A 22,571-nucleotide genomic window follows, 5' to 3' on the forward strand; every position below is an offset into this window, starting at 1 on the left:
GGGTGCCTTAGAACGTTGCCCTAAGCAAGCCCAAAGCAGTTGCCAAAGGAGAATGATACACAGAACCAGGTCCCCTAACTCAGGCCCCTCTGCTGGAACTCCTGGATGGTCCCAGACCTCCGGATTTTCAGATTGTGGGCAAATGCCTCAGCACCCACCGTTCATTCTCTCCCCGGGGTTACCTGTATTTTTAGATGTTAGCCCAGGAAAGGGAGGGATAAATGAACTGTCTGGGAACCAACTGAGGTGCTTTGCCAGGTTCAAGTCAGGTGTTTTTCACTCATCTCACTGGAGAAAGAAGACCAAGGAGGAGGCTTTGGGTGGGCTCTGGCTCCCATCCCAGCTTTACCCAGAGCAGCTCCGCTGTGCTGTGTATGGTGTGAAGTTCTACTGCCTGAGTGATCACAGGAGCCCCTTCTCTTAAAACGGACCGTGGATCGTCTCTCCTCACTGGCTGCCAGGCTGTGGGCACGGCATGGCATCGTGAGCTCAAAGGAGGCCGTGCAAATGGGCCGTTTACCCCTGTCATTGGGGAACCGGTCAAAAAGCAAACTAAAGATGGCTGTCTAGTCAGTGAGGCCAAGCCACAGCCTTAGGCTTGAAAAATGTGGAAAGTTCCTGGCAAGGGGCTGGGACCAGCTGCAGGAGAAAGTCTGCACAGATACTGAGCCAGGAGACGCACAGGACAGAGCTCAGAGTCAGAATGCTGCGTGTCTACAGACTGGAGAGGTGTTTATGTCACGTGCGTATCTCTGATAGGAGCCATCTCAAGCCAAGACGAAGGGAGACCAGTAAGTCCTGGGGTCTGAGATGAGGGAGGCATTTGCCTCTGTTCTGCCTGCATTCCTGCTAGGCAGAAGCCTGGTTGGCGGGTCAGAGTGCGCCTGCGTGGCCAGAGGCTCTGAGCCAGGCCTGCCTTTTCCCTTGACACGGAGGACTAAACATTGAGTACCCGGGTCCACATAAGCTCATGGAATTTCGAGGGTAGAAGGGATGTTAGAATTACCTGAGCCTCTCTGCTGCTTGAATCCCCCGAATAACAGTCACAAAGTGAACACTTGCTTAACCACTCCCTGTGAGTGGCCACGGCTGGCCCTAAGGAACCGGTGGCCACAAGACTGGGAGCAGGCTTTAAGCTCCTCTCGAGCAGATGCCCCTTGCCCCACAATGACTAGCTACTGATGCCTCCCGTCTAAAGGCCTTTGGAACTGGAAAATTCTTGCCCTGTGAAATGTATGTATCAAGCTATAATGGACCCAGATTTACTTTGCATGCCTTTCTGCTCCATTTTGTCTCTGCCTTTTATTTGAATTTGCAGATGGCTTGCTAATTGACTTCTGTATGTAACCAATATCATGGCTCATCCCAGTTCCCATCCAGCACTGGTGGTAAATTGCCAAGTTCTTGGCAAAACTCACAGAAGGCTCCCATGTACAAAATTTGGAGGAGGACATCACCCAGGAATGAGGCCAGAGTCCCAGTGAGGGTGGATGATGCCTACTAGCTCTTCCAGCAAATTCCTCTTCCCCTCCTGCCCCACCTTGTCCTACCTGAAAAGGGAAGCCTTATTTACTCTTTTTTCAAATTGCTAGGTGTCCTGAATTTCTTGCCCTTCTTTTCATCCCTACTCTAGGTGGTTAGGGAAGGAAAGGGAGAGAAGGAACCTCATGGTTCTCCTTGCCTCCTTGGCCAGGAAACATTCTGCCAAAGAGTGAAGACCCTAAAAAGCGATTACACTCTTAGGTATATATGCCAAAGAATTGAAAACAAGTGTTCAAACAAAAACGTGTGCAGAAAAATTCACTGAAGCACTATTCACATAGCCAAAAGGTAGAAACAACCCAAACATCCATCCACCGATGAATGGATAAGCAAAATGTGGTATATCCATACAGGATTTTTTTTTTTTTCGGGACATATGAGTTTAATTGCCTACTAGACCATCCAGATGGAAATACGTGGTAAATGAATGGAAACCAGAGTCACAAAATTAGGAGAGAGGCAGGCATTTTTAGACCAGTTTAGGTTTAGACATTCACCAGGTTGGACTTTTTTTTTTAAAAACATTTAAAATAAAACTTCTTACCACAATAAACAGAACAATATATTAAAACTGACTTCCAGAATTGTCCAAATTATTTTAATCACATTTTTTTTCACATTTCTTTAAATGTCACGTCTTCTTTGGCAAATTTGTTCAAAATACTAAATTTTCATTTTATAATTTAGTTTATCTAGTAGAGTGCCCCTACATTGATGGTTATCAGGGTACCTTTCTCTAAGCCCTAATGGTTTATATCTTCCCTTTAAAATGTATTAGTATCTTTAAAAAGTGTATAAATATCTTTTAATTACGTTATCATTTTCAAAGAAATCCTAGGGGGAAAATTATGAATTAAACACCTGTAAGTTCTTCTTCCTTTCTGCTATAGTATAGCAATCGGTCATCTAACCCATAGTGGCCTAGCAACTGAGCAAGGCTGAGGCTTCTTGTCAATTGCAACCGATTGCCCCTCATAAAGCAACAGCTGACTACAGCTTCTCCACTTCTTTTCGAGCAACCCCGTAACTGGCCCAAATCATTCTTTGGTCTATACATTATGCTAGTTTTGGTCCCCGAAGAAGGTCTTCCTTTTCCTGGACCTGCTTCACCAGTTTTGCTTGTTCTTCATTTAATCCGTGTTTGGGAATCCTCATTCACAAAATCGTTTTGGAGACCACTGCACGACCCAGGATCAAGTGCGTAGATTCACATAATTTTATGGAATACGGACTTTCTTCACATTCACGATCTATGTGTTTAAAATGTTCTTAAAATTCCAAACAGTTTTCTTCCGGTGAAGATGCCGATTTCTTGAAAAGTTCTGGTAGTCTTCATTCTCTAAGACATTTTACCATGCTGTAACAGGGATTAAATGAAGATCTTGTTTTCCTTCCTTATTGTTTAGGTGTTGCCCTTACAGGTTTTTCTCTTGGACTGCTTGTGTGGGGAGGTGCTGGATCAGCACGGGCCTGGGGAGTGCTCGGTAAAGTCGCAGCTGAGCTTGACGCACTTTCCATCTTGGAAATGAAATCTCAGTTTTGCCTCTCCCTGAGCCGGCGCAGAGAGTGCCGAAAGCCCACCCAATATTATCCATTATTCCATAGCTATAAAAAGGATTAAAGTGTTGATACATGCTACGACGGGGATAAACCTTGAAAACATTTTGCCAAGTGGAAGAAGGCAGACATAAACGCCATTTAGTGTATGATTCCATTTATTTTATTTATTTTTATTATTATTATGTTATGTTAATCACCATATATTACATCATTAGTTTTTGATGTAGTGTTCCATGACATATGATTCCATTTATATGAAATATGGAGAATAGATGAATCCATAGAGAAAAAAGCAGATTAATGGTTGCCAGAGGCTGGGTCTGGCAGAGAAAGGGAGTAACAGCTAATGGGGGTTTCCTTTGGGGATGATGAAAATGTTCTGGAACTAAATCGTGGTGATGGTTGCACAATATTATAAATCTATTAAATTCCACTGAGTTTGACACTTTAAAATGGTTAATTTTACCTCAATTAATAAAATAAAATGAGGAAGACCGATCAACACCCCAGGGTTGAAAGAGGGGGAAGCGAAAAATCTGGAATCTAGAACACTTCTCTGTGTTTAGTTTCCTCATCTGTACCGTGGTGGTAATAATGCCCCCGTCCCCCCGGCCGGCATGAGTAATGAGCACGAATAAGTGTTACATAAACACTTAGCACTGGAGGCACTCAAAGTCAATGTTAATTGCCTTCTTTGCTATGTAAGTATCTAAACCTATTTGTCCCCTTTATACCTTTATTTCTTATGACCCTACTGTTTGTGGCTCCAGCCAGCCAATCTGTTCTTCACAAGGGCTCCTCCCACTTCCTCTCCCTGCCTTTGGCTGGCTGTTCCACCATCTAGAGGTTGTCCTGCCTCCAGTGTTAAAGGCCAGGAGGGTCGCTAGGCCACTGCCACAGAATCACTTAACAGCTGATTTTGTGAGACCCCCTGCTGAATCAGACTCCCTGGGGATGCTTGCTTCAGGGGAATCTGGTGTCTGTATTTTTAATAAGTGCTCTAGGTGATGATCATGCATATTCCAGTTGGGGACTACTGTTTTAATTTATACCTGTCTTTACCATCTTTTCCAGGAAGTCTGCTCAGACTCCTCCCTGAAAAGCCCTCTGATTAGCCAGAGTGCTCCTTTCCTGTATCTGAGGTTCTCAGGGTCTAGGCCAAAATCAGCTTGGGTTCGGCTGGGTCTGCTCTCTCCCTGCAGACTGGGGGACTCCCAGGGACAGATGTTTGGCCTTCTCTTTCCTCTTGTCACCCTGGTTCCTCCTGAGTGTAGGTTCTCCTGGGATGCTGTAGGAAGGCAAGACACTTTAGTTTTAAAGTCCTTAGAATCCTGCTTACTTCTACAGATATTTGGGAACACTTAGATTCGCTCTCTTCCTACCATTGTCCTCCTGACTTTTTGAGATGATATAGAAATTGTATTACTGTGTCACATCAGCCTTTGCTTTTCCTGTCCCATGTCATCCCACAGATGTGCTAGGTGTGGGCCGGCCCCCACCCCACCCTGACAAGTGACCATGGATCCTGGAGCCGGGCCAGAGTCATCTCTGACTGTCAATGAGCAGGTATATGATAGGGCAGGAGGGGGCGGGGGGAGTGAGGGTCATGGACCCCAGGGTATGGTCAGGAGGAAGACTCCACAGAGCCTGTCAGTATCTGTTTCTTACCAAAATTCTTGGTCACTTCACTCATCCAGATATAGTTACCAGCTAGGATTTCTCAGGGGCTGAGTTGGGGGATTTAAGCTGTGACTGTCTTTTTTTTTTAAGATTTTATTTATTTATTTCAGACAGAGAGAGAGGGCATGAGCTGGGGGGGGAAGGGGCAGAGGGAGAAGCAGACTCCCTGCTGAGCAGGGAGCCCTATGTGGGACTCCATGCCAGGACCCTGAGATCATGACCTGAGCCGAAGGTAGACGCTTAACTGGCTGAGCCACCCAGGCGTCCCTAAGCTGTGACTTTAAAAAATGAAATTAAAATATACAAAAATGTATGGGGCACATGGCTGGCTTGGTTGGTAGTGCATGTGACTCTTGATTTTCAGGTCGTGAGTTTAAGCCCCACATTGGGGTAGAGTTTACTTTTAAAAATAAATAAAAATTTAAAAACATATATACAAATATGTATATTTTTATGTAAGGAAAGATTTGGACATCACGTAATTTACTCTCTTTTTTCGTATATATATTTTGTAATTTTTTGTAGTGAACGTATTTATTACATCATTTTTTAAAAGAAAAAAAAGACTAATATCTCTTAAAATGTAATTGGACTGAAGTCCCTCATAGGTCAAGTTTGCATCAGAAAGGGTACTGCTTTTGGAAGTTTATTTCACTCATACTTCCCTGATGGGTTACATTGTCACTTTTTCCGGCAGTCTCTGGCTGGATTCAATTTTCAGGCCTCAGGACTGTGTTGTGGGAGTGCCTTCGGGTACAGGCCAAGTGCAGGGGAGGCCCGACAGAGCTTTTGCATATACGGAGTGTCCCCGAATCTTGAATGGCCCAATTCAAAGTGCTGGAGGTAAAGAGCGCAGGAGCGCTGGCTGTTTGAGCAGAAGACCACCAAGTGTTCTAAGGAGGCCTGCAGGCTGCCTGCACCGCTGGGCTGTGGAAGCCCCCCTCCAGGTTGGAGCATGCCCACAGGTGGCACGACTGGACCTGCAGGCCCACGGGGTCCAAAGCTCCAGTCCAGGATTCCTGACCCTTGTTTCGGGAACTTAGCTCGCAGGGAAATCTTGGCCTTTACCCCAGCGTTTTAGAAATAAAGGAATCATGAGCTTAAAAAGTTCCTCAACATTGTGGAGCATTTTGCACCCCCTTTATCTTTGAGGGAACTTCTATAAGGTTTTTTTTGTGTGTGTGTGTGTGTGTTTTAAGATTTTATTTATTTATTTGACAGACAGAGACACAGCGAGAGAAGGAACACAAGCAGGGGGAGTGGGAGAGGGAGAAGCAGGCTTCCCACCGACCAGGGAGCCCGATGCGGGGCTCGATGCAGGGCTCGCTGCGGGGCTCGATCCCAGGATCCTGAGATTATGACCTGAGCCAAAGGCAGGCGCTTAACGACTGAGCCACCTAGGCGTCCCTCTCTAAGGTTTCAAGAGAAGTGAAGAGGGATTTGCTTCTTGGCCCCGCTTAGGCTGTGGATACCGTGTTAGGGGCCTCCATCACCACACTCCAATATCCTAGCAGCTAAGAGGACACCCTGGCAAGGCTGTGGGATAGGCCACTTACCACTCCCTGAACCGAGTCCAAGAAGGGGGGCAAATAGAAATATCCCCAAGCGGTTTGGCTCTGTGGGGCTTTTTCCAGCACATGTCAAGCCCTTCCTCTGTCACCAGGCCCCCAGTTCCTTTCCGAAGCTCCTTGCCTGGAATCAGGGAGCTGCAGCCTGCCCCAGGCTGTGAAATTGCCACAGAGCACGCCGCCTTCAGGCAGGAGGTCCGAGTCTTGAAGTGCGCTCTCCGCTCTCCCCCAGCCAAATCCAGAGCTCTGTTCCCCAGGACTAGACCAGCCGCTCCGCACCAGCGAAGTCCCCTCTGCTCTGTTTGCAGGTCATCGTGATGTCAGGCCACGAGACCATCCGTGTGCTGGAAGTTGGAGTGGACGCCCAGATCTCTGCTGAGGAGGAGGGCAAAGGGCTGGAGGGTGTGGCTGCTGAGGGCTCCCAGAGCAGAGACCCTGGCGAAGCTAGTGAACCTGCTGGTGAAGCCGGGCCAGACAACCCAGACTCCTCTGCAGAGGCAACTGGTACGAGGCCATCGGTCCCATCTGGCATTGCACCACCTGAGTCCCTTTCTCTGGCTCCTTAGAGAGCCAGCATGAATCCCTGGGGCCTCGGTGGCCTCAGGGTCTTGCTGTCTTCCTGTCCACTGGACAGCCTCTGGCCACAGTTATCCTTCTGCTCAGCTGCTAAGGCTGTCCTGCCCTCCTTGTCCCTGGAACTCTAGATCTGGTTTCAATCACTTCCACACCTAAACTGGGATGGGTCATGGTGTGGTGGGCGGAGAGAGGCAAGGCTCAGTTGAGGGGATTGAATTCACCTCACAGAGGGAGGGCTCCAGGTCTCAGCCAGACCCTCAGGCCCAATGCAGAAAAGACTAGACCTTTAGGATCCTGACAGCCCTTCCAACTCAGTACCTTTGGTGGTGGATCTGGGAGGTCCCAGCAGCTGGGGGTAGGGGGGCATGTTACCTACCCTGGACTAAGGGTGTGGGTTAGGTGGGACCTTATAGAATCTGAGCTCCTTACTCCCAGCTGGGCTGCTGTGAGTCACGCCAGCTGGTCTTATTTGTGCTGCCCTCTAAAGACACTTTAGGGCAAGAGTTTGACTCTCCTGTACGGGGAATGGAGAGAGATGATCCACCCACACGGTCTCTCCTAATTGCCCCGCAGTATAGCTGTGATACAACCAGGGCTGTCCTAGAGGCTGGGACTGGTGTCACGCATGGCTCTCTGGCCGTGCGGCACCCTCTCCTGGACTTTGCTCACTGATACCTTGCAGAGTAGACATCTTTTGCTGGAAACCTGGGACCTCCCTAGTCAGTCCCCCCAGAACGCCAGGATTCATCTCCCCTAGGCTACTGCTTATCTTCCCTTCCCTAGATTGGAGATCTGGGCTGATGGGGGTGGGCCCAGAGGAGGAGCCAAGAAGAGAGCAAATGAGGACAGGCTTTAGGGAAAAAGAAAACGGCAAGGCCTCATATCCCTTGCTCTACCCACAAATCAGTGTGCAGATTCATTTGGGACCCTAGTAACCCCGGGTCATTTTTTCTCCTTTTGAATAAAGGAATGGCAAGAGACATGACCGTTCTCCCCTAGCCTGGAAATGCTCTGCTCCGTGTTGAAGCTAGGGAGGGCATCGGCCTACTCCTGTGGGGGCCGTGCCCTGGAGAGCAGGCAGCCGAGACAAGGATGTTACATCTGGCCCCCCTTCTCATTCTTTTCCATGGTGGGGATGAGGCCCCTTTTCAGGAAATTTGGGAGGTATCCCAGGTTTATCCTCATTTCCCTTTTTACTCTTTTTTTTTTTTTTTTTTTTTAAGAGAGGGAGGTGGAGAGGAGGGAGAGAGAATCTTAAACCGGATCATGCTCAGCAAGGAGCCCAATGTGGGGCTCGATCGCAGGACCCTGAGATGGTGACCTGAGCTGAAATCAAGAGTCGGACGCTTAACCGACTGAGCCGCCCAGGCGCCCCATCCCTTTTTACTCTTTAATCTGTCTTCCATATCTCATTTCTCCTGGTGCCTTAATTCTGTTCCTTGTCCAAACCTGCTCTCGGAAATGGATCCTAAATCAACTATTTACACCTTAGCATGAGTGTTTATGGTAGTGTACATCATCTTCCAGAGGTTTGTATATTTAAGCCTTTCACGAAAGTCCTATTCTCTGGAAGGGAAATTCTAGTTATCATCAAGAAGGTAAGGGAGGCATTTCGATGTACCTCCTAAGAAGCTGCCAACTTAGACTGTGGCCTTGCAATCTTTCTAGGTACGCAATATTACGAAGAGTTTCCTCTTCAAACAAAACTAAGTAATGGGAAACTTTTTCAGGATGAAAAAGCTCGAGTGATTTATATCACTCTAAATTACTACCCAGTCCTTGTCACAAGTATGTATCTTTATAGTTGTGGCCACCAAGAGTAGACTGTAATAGGACACTTACCACCATATTATTCATAGGCCCATTTCCTTTATTGCCATAGATTCACACACCTGAGTCTGGGTTTGGCTATTGTCAGACTGTCTGGTTTTTCACTGTCATAACCGGTAGTGCTTTGAGTGCCTTTGTACTGGTCCTTTGAAAATTTGTTTTTTCCTTTGAGGTATTGTCCACTCGAATTCCTTTTGAAGAGAAATCAATTGTGTACATAGGAGGAAGTCATTACATGAAAAATACAAAATCTGTCAATGAGCGGACAAGTAATTGGCTATAAGGTACCACATGCCTGTTAAGCCAGAAAAATAAACAGTGATAAAACCTAAATTGGGTGGCACTTTGGAGAAATAGGAACATTATTGACTGTTCTGTGAATTGGTTCAGTCTCTGAAAAGCAGTCTTGCAGGAAGGGACAAAAGCCCTAAATGTATGCAAACCCTTGGACCCTGGGTCCTACTTTGGAAATAAATCCTAATAAAATGAATATGTCCTTTCTTTAGATGGTAAGCTTTTCTCATTCGTGTTCATCACATTCCCATTTTCCCACTTTCCTTTTTTTAAATTTCATAAAATTTTGTCAAGCAAAATCTTTTTTAAGTTTTCATAGATTCAGGGGCGCCTGGGTGGCTCAGTCGTTAAGCATCTGCCTTCGGCTCAGGTCATGATCCCAAGGTCCTGGGATCAAGCCCCGCATCGGGCTCCCTGCTCAGCAGGAAGCTTGCTTCTCCCTCTCCCACTCCCCCTGCTTGTGTCCCCTCTCTCGCTATGTCTCTTTCTGTCAAATAAATAAATAAAATCTTTTAAAAAACAAATAAATAAATAAATAAATTTTCATAGATTCAGAGTATCCTTATGTTCTCTGATTTTTTTCAGTAGTTAGAACTGCATTTCCCTTCCACAGTGGAGATGAACCTGCCATTTTGTTTTCTGTTTGAATTTTATTTTATTTTTTTTATTAAGATTTTATTTATTTATTTGACAGAGAGAGAGACAGCGAGAGAGGGAACACAAGCAGGGGGAGTGGGAGAGGGAGAAGCAGGCTTCCCGCGGAGCAGGGAGCCTGATGTGGGGCTCGGTCCCAGGACTCTGGGATCATGACCTGAGCCGAAGGCAGACGCCCAATGACTGAGCCACCCAGGCGCCCCCTGTTTGAATTTTAGAAGGCTTTAGTTGTTGCCTGTTTGTCTCTTTAATTCCTTAAACAATTGGATTTTTTGTCCTTATATACTGTGAACATTACAGTCCTGAGTTAAATTGCTGCCTTTACAGATTAAAACGGGCTGGGAACGCAGGGTTGGAAGGTTGTCTGATTCAGTGGTTCCCACTATGGCTGTGTGCTGTATCACAAGCAAGCTTAAAAGAAAGTAGAGGGAGAGGAGAGGTTGCTGGCCTCCACTCCCAGCCATTCCCATTCAGGAGGCCTAGATTCGGGCCTGGAAATCTATGCCCAGCCAGTATTAAGAGGCCACCAATCTGGTCTAACCTCCATCACCCCATCCGTGGTCTCACCATGTATTAAATAATAACCCCTCTCCTCATGGTTGTGTAGCTTTGAAGAGGTTTCCTGGTGGGGTCCCCAATACCTGACTAAGTTGGAAGCTGTAACATGGGTGAAAAACTCCGGTTCACAGGAGGTTCCTCTAGAAGCTCAGCAAAGCTCCTCTTCTGGACCTCAGCCCTTAGGCACTGGCAGAGAAACTCTGCCCAGCCTGGAGTGCCCCTGGGTTCCAGAGTCCAGTTTTCAGGGCTGTCACTTCAAGGACTTCGCCCTACAGGAATCCTCGGAGCTTTGCCCCAGGCCAGCACCTGCATCCAAAAAGAAGCCTGCAGGTGGCGTGAACAATGATTCCGCTGCCGGATGAGCCAAGGGAAGTTGCTCCCATCGGTTCTAGCTCCTTCCCTTCCTGCCACACGTTCACTTCAGGCCCTTCTACTGATGATGTGATAGGTCACCGTGTCCTGCGGAGCCGGGAAGTGAGAGACTGAGAGCCAGCTGCGCACAGGCGTGCATTTTCTTCAACTAGAGGTGGGAGGAGGGTAGCCTAACTTGCAGGTCTGGCACAGGGCTCCCCAGCCTCCTGTTCTCACGACCGGCAGCACTGGGGGAAGCAGTCTCCCCGGGGCCAGGGAAGGCCAGCGATCGGCCTTGGGTTATGCAGAAACAGAGTGTGAGGCTGAGAGGTGCCCCCTCAGGCTGCAACAAGCTGCTGTACTCCGGTGACCCCTCGGCGCGTACCGGGCTCACTCCTTGTCCTTTCTCTCCATGCCACGTGAAGTGAAGTCTCTGCCGGGGATCCCTCCGAGCCCTGCCCCTGCTGTTGCCACCTTCAGCCAAGCCCCCAGCCAGCCTCAGGCCTCGCAGACCCTGGCTGCCCCCCAGGTAAGGGCCCCCCGGGGCACTGAGCAGAGGGCCCTGGGCAGGAGCGAAGCATGGGACAGCCAACGTGGGCTGGCCGGGGGACCTGGGAATTTCACAGGCAGAACAGGGAAGGGGCTGCGGCTTGGAGGAGGGGCTCCCGCCTACTAGGCACCCCTGGCCTCTCCCCTACCCCAGATCAGGCCCACTGGGAAAATCAGATGTGTGCTTGCCAGGTCGTATCCCTGGGTCCTGTGAGGACTGTAGGTAGGGAGAACATTAACTCTTTCGTGCCACAGGTGGCTCTGTTTATCCCATGACTAAATGAGGGGATGCCCTTGTGAGCCCCTCCAGTGGATGCCTGGCAGAGTTAATGGATTGTTCAGAGTCCTCATTTAGAGCCAGGGGGCAGCCCCAGGGCAATGAGAAGCTGCCTCCCGATCCCCCAGCAGTGCTGCGCTCCCTGTGGCCCTTCCCTCCTGGCACAGATCTGCCAGGCATCCGGCAGGGGAGTATCCTCCATCAGAGCTGCCCAGAGGCCTCTGTAGGCCCTCGACCACCTCGTCCCACCAGCCCCCGCCCCTGCTTCCCCTTGGCTGTGCTGTGAGCAGGGCCAGGCCCTGTCTCCAAGAGGGGCAGCTTCTCTGAAGGCAGGCTCGTCAGGTCCAGGCGCCCCCTCAGGGTTGGGCCTCCGGCTAGGGCTTGTCTCTTCCCCACCCTCACGTGGCCCCCCCCCCCCCCCCCACACACACACCGCCCTCAGAATGCTTTGTTTGTGCTCAACTGGGTCCGAGAGACCCGGTGTTTGCGCTGTCAATGTTGATTTTTTATTTTTTCTTTTCTTTTTGAAATCTTGTTTGCTTTTGCAGGTCTTGACTCAGGAAAACTTAGCCACAGTTCTGACAGGAGTTATGGTTCCAGCAGGGGCAGTTACTCAACCTCTTCTTATCCCCATCAGTATTGCAGGTCAAGTGGCTGGTCAGCAGGGGCTGGCCGTGTGGACAATTCCTACAGCAACCGTGGCCACCCTCCCAGGACTGACAGCTGCTTCTCCCACGGGGGGAATTTTCAAGCCACCTTTAGCCGGTCTGCAAGGTAACGGCAACTCTCCCCAGGACGGCAGCAGGCCCCCCACCACCCTACACTACTCTCCCTGCACGCGCGCTTGCCATGTTGGACTCAGAACCCGCAGCCCGCCAGGGCCACAGCCCTGGAGTCTGGATCCGGTGTCCCAGGCACCCCGCCACAGAGCTGCTGCACCACCTCGGGACTCTAGGCCATGACACGGTGCTGGCCCAGCAGGCCTCTCCTTCTCCAGCCAACTGAGACTGCCCCTCTCCCCCCTCGCCAGAATGCACCCCACGACCAGCCTCCTGAGAAGGACTGCAAGAAGATTCAGCTTCTGGTTTTGAACCTCCACATCTCCAGGCCCAAGGGAGGGGGGATGAGAGCTGTTGCCCTGTGCTGCCCCTGCAAGGATCAAGGGAATCACAGCTGCCTGTCCCCTCTGCCCCGCTGTCCCAACCCCCTCTCCTGCCTGTGCCAGATCCCCTGGGATTGGAGCCGCTCGGGGGGCCGCGGCTGGGCGTTTGAGCACCCCTGTCTCTGCCTTGCTCCATAGCAGCCGCCGTGCTGAACGCCGCCCTCCCGACGCCCGTCCAAGCTGTCCCGCCGCCGGCACAGGCCTCCTCGCCCAGCCAGCCCCGGCCAGCAGCCCAGCCCCAGACGCTGTTCCAGACCCAGCCGCTGCTGCAGACCGCGCCTGCCATTGTCCCGCAGCCCACTGCTGCCACCGCTGCGGCCCCCACGCCCAAGCCGGTGGACACCCCCCCACAGATCACCGTCCAGCCCGCGGGCTTCGCGCTGAGCCCAGGAATTGTAAGCCGCTGCCCTCACCCGGGGCTGACCAGGGATGGACCGAATCTTGGGCCAAGGGTGGAACTGGCCCTTCCCACAGGGGAGGAAGGAGGTGGAGGACCAGCCCCCCGCATCCGGCTCTTTTTTCCAACACATCAGCAGAGATGGCCCCCCTCTGAGGCCTTCTCCTTGCATCTGCCAGCCCATCCGTCCCAGACAAGAGCAGACAGCCTCCGCCACGAGGGCTGGGCAAATTCTCCAGAACCTGAACCACTGGATCGGCCTTGGAGGGTGGGATGATGTCTGGGGATTGCACACTTGTGAGCTGTAACTAAGGCGGAGCTGGAGGCTCACGGCCCCGCGCCAGTGTCTGTCCAGTGTGGCTCCCGGCTTGCCAGGGGAGCTGTTAGGTGCGACTAGAATCACTGGCCCCTCCAGTCTGGACTTTCTGTCCTCCCAGGCCTGGCCTGAGAGATTAGCCAGAGTTACCCTTCCACGGCGGCGGCCCCACCCTTCCCTGCCAGGCCCCTGCAGCCCCCTGCCCTGGATACTCTTCAGCTGGACCTGGGCCTGCAGCCCACATTCACATCTGCCCAGCACCTGTATCTCCCCAACACCCCCACACACACCCCACCCCCCACCCCCCACCCCCGGCCCTCAGCCTTCTCTCTGCCTAGGGCTCTTTCTTGCCCCTTGGCCTCTGAGCAGGGCTCTTTCTCCACCCACAGATCAGTGCCGCTTCCCTCGGGGGACAGACCCAGATCCTAGGTTCCCTCACTACCACTCCGGTCATTGCCAACGCCATTCCCAGCATGCCGGGGATCAGCAGTCAGATCCTCACCAACGCTCAGGGACAGGCAAGTGGTCAAAGGCAGGGCTGAGGGGTGGGGTGGTGGAGAAGCTGCCTGGGGGGTCAGGATACGGGCTAACGGTCAAAGAAACTCCAACACCTCCAAGGGTGTCAAGCTGCTGTCCCTGTCCCTCGTGTGGCAGCTCTGTGCTGATGCTGAGCCCAGACAGGGGCATAGCCCCCACCCCACCCTCTAGGTGCTCACTCTCGCCGGGGGCTTTCATTTGTGGAGCACCCACCTCGTGGCCTGGATCTGCGTTAGGTGCTTTCTCGTACATTACCTCACCTCACTTGGAGTACAGGCCTACTAGGTGGAGATTTGCATTCCCCTTTTACAGGGGAGAAGGCTGAAGTCCAGAGAAATTAAGCCACCCAATAAAATGAGGCAGGGCAGGGATTCGCATCCAGGGCCGTGTGACTCACGTGCAGACCTACTCCTGCCCCACCACAGCTCTGGAGATCGAACAAAGGAAACAGCTCCTAGAGGATGAATCCTTGTCTTTACTGATGAGGAAACTGAGCTCCAGAAGGGTGCAATGATTTAAGTCCCTTCCCCTGCCAGTGTGGGGCTTTGGGTTGGGGGCAGGACTGGACACTGGCCTCACACCCGGGGTCCCTGCGTTGTTTCCTCGCAGGTTATTGGAGCCCTTCCGTGGGTAGTGAACTCGGCTAGCGTGGCAGCCCCAGCACCAGCCCAGAGCCTGCAGGTCCAGGCTGTGACGCCCCAGCTGTTGTTGAATGCCCAGGGCCAGGTGATTGCAACCCTGGCCAGCAGCCCCCTGCCTCCGCCCGTGGCTGTCCGGAAGGCAAGCACGCCTGAGTCCCCTGCTAAGAGTGAGGTACAAGGGCTGGGTTGGGGCGAGGGCAGGATTGTGGGGGGTGGGCGGCAGGCAGGGCTGTCTGGCATGGGCTGCCTCCCTCAAGACTGCAGGGCAGGACAAGATTATCTTCCGAAGTCCCCAGGAAACAGAGCACCTCTCCAAAGTGAGGGGAAATCCCAGAGTAGAAGGCCCAAGCGAGTCCCCACATACTCTGTCCAGGGAAGGAGCACCCCCCCCACCCCTACCCACACACACCCAAAAACGCGTCTCTGTGCCCTCAGAGGCTAGTGGTGTGCTGAGAAGGCCAGGGAGGTGGTCAGAGTAAACTGAGCCTTGATTAGCTCCAAGGTGAACAGACCACCGGCAGAGCCCCAGAAGTTTATTCTGCACCTCCTCCCACTTCACCCCTTCACTCTGCACTGTGGCTTTGATTATTGCTTTATTTGTTCATTCCAGGAGCAGTTTTTGCGTGCCTACTATGTCCCAGGTGCTGAAGATCTAGAGACGAGTAAGATGCCCTCCCTAGCCTTAGGTAGCCCAGTGCTGGAGACACTGCAAGCCAGCGTGACAAGGACTATGATAGGGACCTGAGAAGGTGCTGTGGGGACCCAGAGAAGGGAGCTCCCAACAGACCGGGGAGTTCAGCAAGGCCTCATAGAGAAGGGTCGGTGAACTCATCTAAAGGGATGAGCTGGATGGGAGAGTGGGCCTACCTTTATGTAATTGCAGGAATGATAATGTGCCAGAGCAGGGGTTCCCAAACTTGAGTGCGTGTCAGAACCACCCCTTATTGGAATGCAGATTCCCCGCGCACACACACATTCCCCCCACCCCCGGAGTTCTTATTCAGTAGAGTTGGAGTGGAGCCCAAGAGTTTGCATTTCTAGCAAGTTCTCAGGTGATGTTGAGGCCGTGGCCCTCAAATGTGGTGTGCTGTTTCCAAGCTTTGTGCATAACCCCGTAGCCTCCTCTGTAACATGGAGATTATCAGAGTACCAATTCAGAAGGTTATGAATGTTAACGGATATATTACACATAAGACAGTTAACACTCTGGTACACAGGAAGCACTGGAAAAATGGAGCTTTTATTTTATCACTGTTATTATGTAGTGGGGAGTCATGGAAGGGCTTTTAGCAGGGAAGTGGCTAGATGTGTATTAAAAAGAAATTACCCGGGGCGGGGGGGCGGTTGGTGCCTGGGTGGCATAGTTGGTTAAGCATCTGACTCTTGGTTTCAGCTCAGGTCTTGACCTCAGGGTTGTGAGTTCAAGCCCCACGTTGAGCTCCACACTGGGCATGGAACCTACTTAAAAAAAAAAAAAAATTAGCTCTTATCCAGGTGGAGCTAAGAACTGAACCGTGGCAAGACTTGAGTCCTTGTCACCTGTTAGGAGGCAGCCGAGAAACAGTTCTAGCAAGAAATGAGGAGCCCTGACTGAAGGCTAATAAGGTTCTGGTGATGAAGAGGGAATGGACTTGAGAGCTACCAAGAGGTAGAATCCAGGGAATAGGACCCATCCTAGAGAAATCTACACTTTCCAGGAAGCTTTAAGAAAAAAAATCATACTAGGGGCACCTGGCTGGCTCAGTCAGTAGAACATGCGACTCTTGATCTCGGGGTCATGAGTTCTAGCCCCATGTTGGGGGTAGAGTTTATTAAAAAAAAATCATACAAAAAAATACTAATGTCATATATTTATAGTTTCTCTTGATGATAAATATGATACATGATTTTTATAAAAATTCCAATAGTATGTTAATGGAAAAAAGTAAAATTCCACCTCCAGAGATGACTTCTGTTGACAACTCGCTTTATATGCCTCCAGACTTTTTTCCTGGCAACTCATATGTAATTTTTTTTGAAGATTTTATTTATTTATTTGACAGAGAGAGACACAGCGAGAGAGGGAACACAAGCAGGGGGAGTGGGAGAGGGAGAAGCAGGCTTCCCGCCGAGCAGGGAGCCTGATGCGGGGCTCGATCCCAGGACTCTGGGATCATGACCTGAGCCGAAGGCGGACGCTTAATGACTGAGCCACCAGGCGCCCCCATATGTATTTTTTTCTTTTTTTTCTTTTATTATGTTAATCACCATACATTACATCATTAGTTTTTGATGTAGTGTTCCATGATTCATTGTTTGCGTATAACACCCAGTGCTCCATGCAGTACGTGCCCTCTTTAATACCCATCACCAGGCTAACCCATCCCCATATGTATTTTTAATAGGAATTATTCTCTAAAAACTGTTTTTGCTTTACCTTTTTTTCCACTTAGCACTGTGACCCAGAGCTCTTTGCATGTCAGTATTTAAGAGATTTACTGTACTCTTTTTAATAGCTGCATAGAATCTCACTGCAGGGAAGTCCCAGGAATCACTTGCCAGTTCCCTATTGATGGACATTTGGGGTCTGGGAGGCCCTAGAATCAGGTTTCGGCTTCTGCTCTGAGGGAAAAGATTTGAGAGCAGTTATCTCGAGGGTGGATACTTGTTGGGGCTTTGACCAAGTTGTACTGAAACTTTCTGAGCCTCTGACCTGCCTTGTCACAGGTGCCTATGAGGCTCCAACTTGGTCATGATTGTTGGGTGGGTGCTAATAAGTAGCTTGTAAGTCTCGCTTTGTGATGGCGCATAGGTAGGAGTGTGCCAGGTGGGTGAGGATTTCATGCCCATTTTGCCCTGCCTCTGGACCTTGCAGGGACTGCAAGCCCCTGAGCCAGGCAGGTGGGCAGTGGGGACTCATGGACTCTCTTTTCATAGGTACAGCCCATCCAGCCCACGCCAGCCGTGCCCCAGCCTGCGGTGGTCATCACCAGCCCAGCCCCAGCGGCCAAGCCATCTGCCTCTGCTCCCATTCCAATCACCTGCTCTGAGACCCCTACTGTCAGCCAGTTGGTATCCAGTAAGTGGCTCCTGGAGAGGATTGTAGAGAAGAGGAGAGGAGGCATTTATTCAAATACCCCAGCGCCTTTAGATGCTGCTCTCCTTAATAAACTTTCTAGAGTCCAAAGGGGAAGGGCAAAGGCCTGACACCAGGGATTGGCTCTCTAATTCCCATTCCTGCTGAGCTGGATTCTAGGCATGATGATAGTGGAGGATGCTTCTTTGAGAAGCCAACCCATTGGCTGTCTCTCCTTTGGTCTCTCACCCAGTATCTGAGGAATGTGGATGACTAAGTTGTGCTTGGGGCTAGGAGTAGGGAGAATGGGGGAGGGTCGGCCATTAGAGCTAGAAGAACTTGAAAACAGACCCCTACTTCCCGACAGTTAGTCCAGGCTCCTTTCCTGCAAGGCTTGTTTGCTTTGGGAATAGGGGCGAAGAGGACAGTAAGGGTGCATGGGCCTTTTGTCAAATGTCCTCATCCCTCACTACTTTACCAGGCCAGGCCAATAAGCTAGATAAGCAGTGATATCATCTGTCTTACACACTCACCCCTGGTCCCTTCCTCTGGCCTAGAGCCACATACCCCAAGTCTGGATGAGGACGGAATCAACTTGGAAGAGATCCGGGAGTTTGCCAAGAACTTTAAGATCCGACGGCTGTCCCTGGGCCTCACGCAGACTCAGGTGGGTCAGGCTCTGACTGCCACGGAAGGCCCAGCCTACAGCCAGTCAGCTATCTGCAGGTGAGTAAGTCCTGCTCAGGCACCTGATGTCACTAGGCACTCACTGGGACCCAGATGCATGGCTCCTTTCCATATTCTCCCTTGCTCCTGCCTCCTTCTAGACCAGGAAGGCTGTTCTAAGGATCGACATGAACACCTAGAGTAGCCAAAGACTGACGCAGTCCATCTGAGGGCCTTCTGTAGTTTATCTTCCAATCCTGAGCGTTTATGTGGTCTTTCAGTGGGGGGAGCCCAAGACCCTAATCCATTCAGGAACCCTACAGAAAAAGGAGTACAGCTTATGAAGTTGGTCCCCAAAGCGGGACCTTCGGTACTGACTTGGCTCTCAGCCACGACCCCCGCTGCCCCCCCCCCCCCCCGGTTATGCCCCCATCTCCCCTCCTCCAAGGCATGACTCTAAAGGGATGGAGCTGATTTTTCTGCGTGCGGAGTTCGAACTGGTTCTGGTGCCAGCATCAAAGGAGGGCAGAGGGTCTCAAACAAGAATGAGCACGTGGCTCAGGGATGGCCGGAAGGTGCCTGCCAACTCCCTGGATCAGACGAGAGTGACCGTTAGAGCAGGCTCCGTGTTGGCAGTTCCGTAGTCCCGTCTGGGCTCGGTCAGAAAGAGTTGTCTGACTTGGTGAGGCTGCTGTGGGGCTGACTGGAGAGGTGCACTCGTGACATCCATGTGCCATCTCTGAAAGCCTCTCTAGACAACTCCTCAGAGGACCTCACTCACTTGGGTGTGAACGTTCTGGAAGAGCTGTTCATACAGCAGTTGCGCTGTTATCCTTGCACCACTGAACTGAGGCCATGGGAGTGGTCTCCCTGGTATGACCTGGGATGCAGGACAGTCTGAGGGGTCCGGGCTTGGCTGGGCCAGGGTGGTCTTGGTGGGGGTGGTGAGGGGAACATTTAGTCCAGTGTCCCCAGGCCTGAGAGGAGCGGCCCCTTGCGGAGTGTACTCCCACCCCAGTGTGAGGAATAAGACATTCTCACCGTCCCTTCCCTGGGCTCGGGTCACCCACAGGTTCGAGAAGCTGGACATCACGCCCAAGAGTGCCCAGAAGCTGAAGCCAGTGCTGGAAAAGTGGCTGAATGAAGCCGAACTCCGGAACCAGGAAGGGCAGCAGAACCTGATGGAGTTTGTGGGAGGTGAGCCCTCCAAGAAACGCAAACGCCGCACCTCCTTCACCCCCCAGGCCATAGAGGCCCTGAATGCCTACTTCGAGAAGAACCCACTGCCCACAGGCCAGGAGATCACCGAGATTGCTAAGGAGCTCAACTACGACCGGGAGGTGGTGCGGGTCTGGTTCTGCAATCGGCGCCAGACGCTCAAGAACACCAGCAAGCTGAATGTCTTTCAGATCCCTTAGGGCTCAGCCCCCAGCCCTGCGTTCCAGCACTTTGTACTTCTCCCTTGGCACCTGGCTGCAGCCACCGCCGTGACAGCACCTGTCACAGTGTGGCGCGCAGCTGTGCTTGTCCTGGGTCGCGAGACTCCACCGTGTGCATGTGTGTCCGCTGCCTCCCTCCTCTCCTCCACGTATCTCACAGCATGGGGAGGGCAGAGGGGCCCACCGGAGAGCTCCAGGCTCGGGCCGGTCATGCCGAGGGACCCCTCCCTCACTTAAAGAAGCACTTTGCTAATGTGGTTTTCGAAGGGTGAATTCTGGTTGGGAACCAGACACCCCCCCGTCCTTGGGGCAGGGCTGCCACAGCCCCCGAAGGACCCCTGGCCATTAGCTCTTGTTTTTGATGGCATTCTCTCTGGCCCTCTCTTCCCCTTTGCTCCTGTGTGTAAGTGTGGCAGGGACTGCAGCCTCACCTCCCACCCTGTGCCTGCAGGCCCCCCCCCCCCCCCCCGAAAGGACCCAAGAGGCACAATTCTGAAAAGTGTGATGAGCTGCTCAGAAGGTCAGGCTCAGTGTCTGCCTTGCCTTCAAGGTCAGAAGGTTCCCGCAGCCCTGGGGCCAGAACACGTGATCTCCTTTCCCACTTCTTCCTGATTCCTTTTGGGGGGAAATTGCACTAAAGCGGAACCTTTTCATTTGTAATCCATGGTGGAAGGAAGCAGCTTTGAACTCTAGCTGTCCTGGAGTTGACCTGGGTGTACAGCACGCTGGGAACTTAGTAAATAAGCCCATCCTCCCAGATTTTAATCTAATCTCTGCCCATGGCTGTCTCCCCCACTAAACAGTGAGGGATAAAGAACTGGCAGCCTGGAAAATCCCATTGCCCAAGCTCGCAGCACCCTGGAGAAAAATGAGGGAAGGAATGCTGACTCTCTCTTTCTCTTGTCCTCCCACCCACCCCCAACCCAGTGCCGGGCCTTCTCAGAAGGGGCAAATGAAACACTAAACCAAACAGCAAGGGCCCGGGGAAAAGGCCAACACCCAGAAAGGACTGGTGGCAGCCCAGGAAGGTCTCTTGCAGAAGGTGACTTAACTCTTAATTTTCTTTGAGACTTTGAGCCTTGGATACTGGAGGAGAAATCTTATTTTGTCCAAAGTCTTAGATCACGTGTTTGTGCCAACAATCCCCGCTCCCCCCCTCCGCCCCCAGTCAAGAAGCCCCCTGAGGCAGGATGGGCGTCCCCTGTAGAAAGGACAGCTGTGGCACGTTGAGGGCTGGCGTCTCACCCAAGCTGCTAAGTGAGTTTCCCAGCCTCACGGTGGCTGGACAGCCCCTGGAACTCAGTGTCTCACTCTGGGAGGTCAGGAGAGCACTGAGAGGTTGGCTTAGATGAACCCAGGAGACCGTCCCTAAAGGGGCACAAGTCACAGAGCCAGGTCCATAGCAGCCGCCCAGCTCCACACCTCACAAGATATACCCCGATGAAGTGGCTGTGAGGCCAGGGCCCATCCCCACCCCCACTGGTCACTGTGGCAGAGCCACCTCCTGGTCTAGCTTCCTCTGGCTTGCTGTCATTTCCTGCCTACGACTGGTCCCTGGCAGGCCCTACATTGCCAGAGTGTGAGAGGACAATTGTGTGTCAAATTGCCACACACACACACACACACACACATACACCCCTGCCCCGCTATGTTTGGACCAACCAAACCTTCCCGAGTGTGGTGAGAATGAGGAAGCAGGCAGGTACCTTGCCTGCCCCGGCCTCCCAGGAGAGACTATGTCTCCCGGGGGGAGGCGTCAGACTCAAGTTTAGGGTTATCCACCCTGTCTGCATGAGATGAACTGGCTTGGGAGAGGTGTGCTAAGCAAGTTTTCAGTAAGAAGAGTTAAAGTACTGGGGTTGGCAAAGGATTCAGTGACTTACCCTTCAATAAATCAGAGAGAGACAGGTTTTCACCCTCAAACACTTGCGTTCAGATATGCTTGCTTTTTTTGGGAGAGACAAGTGGGTCACAGCTGGAGCCCTGGGAGTAGCATATAATCCAGGGTGTGGCCATGGCCGTGGCCGTGGCCCTGGAGCTGCAGGAGGAACCCATCTGTCCTGGTCTGCGGAAGGAAAAAGATAATGAAGTTCTGGTCTAAATTAGGCCTGGCCATGCTTTCTCAGCTCCTCCCTTTTCTAAATCTGTCTTCCCGAGGCTGGGCTCGAATGAAACCATTTTCTCCTCTCCAGGAAGGATGGGTAGGTCTTTCCGAGGGACAGGATTTTTGCGGGCTGAATTCCCCAGGCAGGGGGGTGCAGAGTATCCCTGAAATGGCCCAGGGCAGAGCTCACCGGCTTGCTGTCTCTGTTCCTGCTCTCCCATGTCGGACCCTCGGGGAGCAGCTGTCTGTACCCGAGGTGGGTTTTCTGCTTTGTTTCTGGTAGCACCAGGCTCTGAAGGGAGTTTATATAACTTTTGTTTTGAAAGCACCTTTCTGGACAGAGCCAGAGCTTAGGCAGGAGAAAGGGCAGAAACGATTTCACTGTCTGCGTGTGGTGGTGTTTGTTTTTGTTTTAAATGAAAGAAAGACCAAAACTTTCTGTGGCCCAGTGAATCAGCTGGGGTCTTTGACCCTGCGCTATCCACGGCATTTTATCTAGTGGGGGCCCAGGGAAGAATTTGGCCAAGCGGATTGAGGAACACGCCTGAATCTGGAATGAGAGAAACCCTGACGTTTTTGTGCCCTTGGACCCACTCACCTTCCTATGCCTAGATTTCCTTTCTGTCTCATAGGCCAGGCTCTGACACTGAGGTTCTGACTGTCCCCCCACAAGGGGCAAAGCCTGCTGAGGGCTGGAGTGAGGGGTGGGGAGGGAAGAATGGGGATGAAGCACTTGATGTAGTTGTGTGGAATAAACAGTATTTTTCTTTTGTACGGGTCTGCTTGTTGATCCTTCGCCTCTCAGGGGCTGATAG

The 22,571-nt window shown here is 51.7% G+C and overlaps 1 protein-coding gene and 1 pseudogene across 2 annotated transcripts in view; one reads left to right on the top strand and one right to left on the bottom strand.

The window, feature by feature from the left end:
* The window catches only part of POU6F1 (POU class 6 homeobox 1), a 28,767-nt gene extending 6,264 nt beyond the window's left edge, over nucleotides 1-22,503 (top strand). The window contains exons 1-11 of one of the 2 annotated variants that reach the window (XM_032420717.1): nucleotides 2,341-3,245; nucleotides 4,575-4,668; nucleotides 6,659-6,854; nucleotides 11,039-11,142; nucleotides 11,988-12,213; nucleotides 12,740-12,996; nucleotides 13,704-13,832; nucleotides 14,461-14,664; nucleotides 17,409-17,550; nucleotides 18,105-18,273; nucleotides 19,286-22,503. In XM_032420717.1, coding sequence (XP_032276608.1) covers nucleotides 4,621-4,668; nucleotides 6,659-6,854; nucleotides 11,039-11,142; nucleotides 11,988-12,213; nucleotides 12,740-12,996; nucleotides 13,704-13,832; nucleotides 14,461-14,664; nucleotides 17,409-17,550; nucleotides 18,105-18,273; nucleotides 19,286-19,631 — 1,821 coding nt within the window. In that variant the 5' untranslated portion in view covers nucleotides 2,341-3,245; nucleotides 4,575-4,620 and the 3' untranslated portion in view covers nucleotides 19,632-22,503. Of the gene's footprint in view, nucleotides 1-2,340; nucleotides 3,246-4,574; nucleotides 4,669-6,658; nucleotides 6,855-11,038; nucleotides 11,143-11,987; nucleotides 12,214-12,739; nucleotides 12,997-13,703; nucleotides 13,833-14,460; nucleotides 14,665-17,408; nucleotides 17,551-18,104; nucleotides 18,274-19,285 lie in introns of those variants that run through there. The other variant, XM_032420715.1, reaches the window with a different exon arrangement.
* LOC116642360 lies at nucleotides 2,371-3,082 on the bottom strand (annotated as a pseudogene).
* Nucleotides 22,504-22,571: the final 68 nt, after the last annotated feature.

The sequence above is a fragment of the Phoca vitulina genome, unplaced genomic scaffold (assembly GCF_004348235.1).
Source record: "Phoca vitulina isolate PV1807 unplaced genomic scaffold, GSC_HSeal_1.0 scaffold23, whole genome shotgun sequence".
Taxonomy (NCBI): Eukaryota; Metazoa; Chordata; class Mammalia; order Carnivora; family Phocidae; genus Phoca; species Phoca vitulina.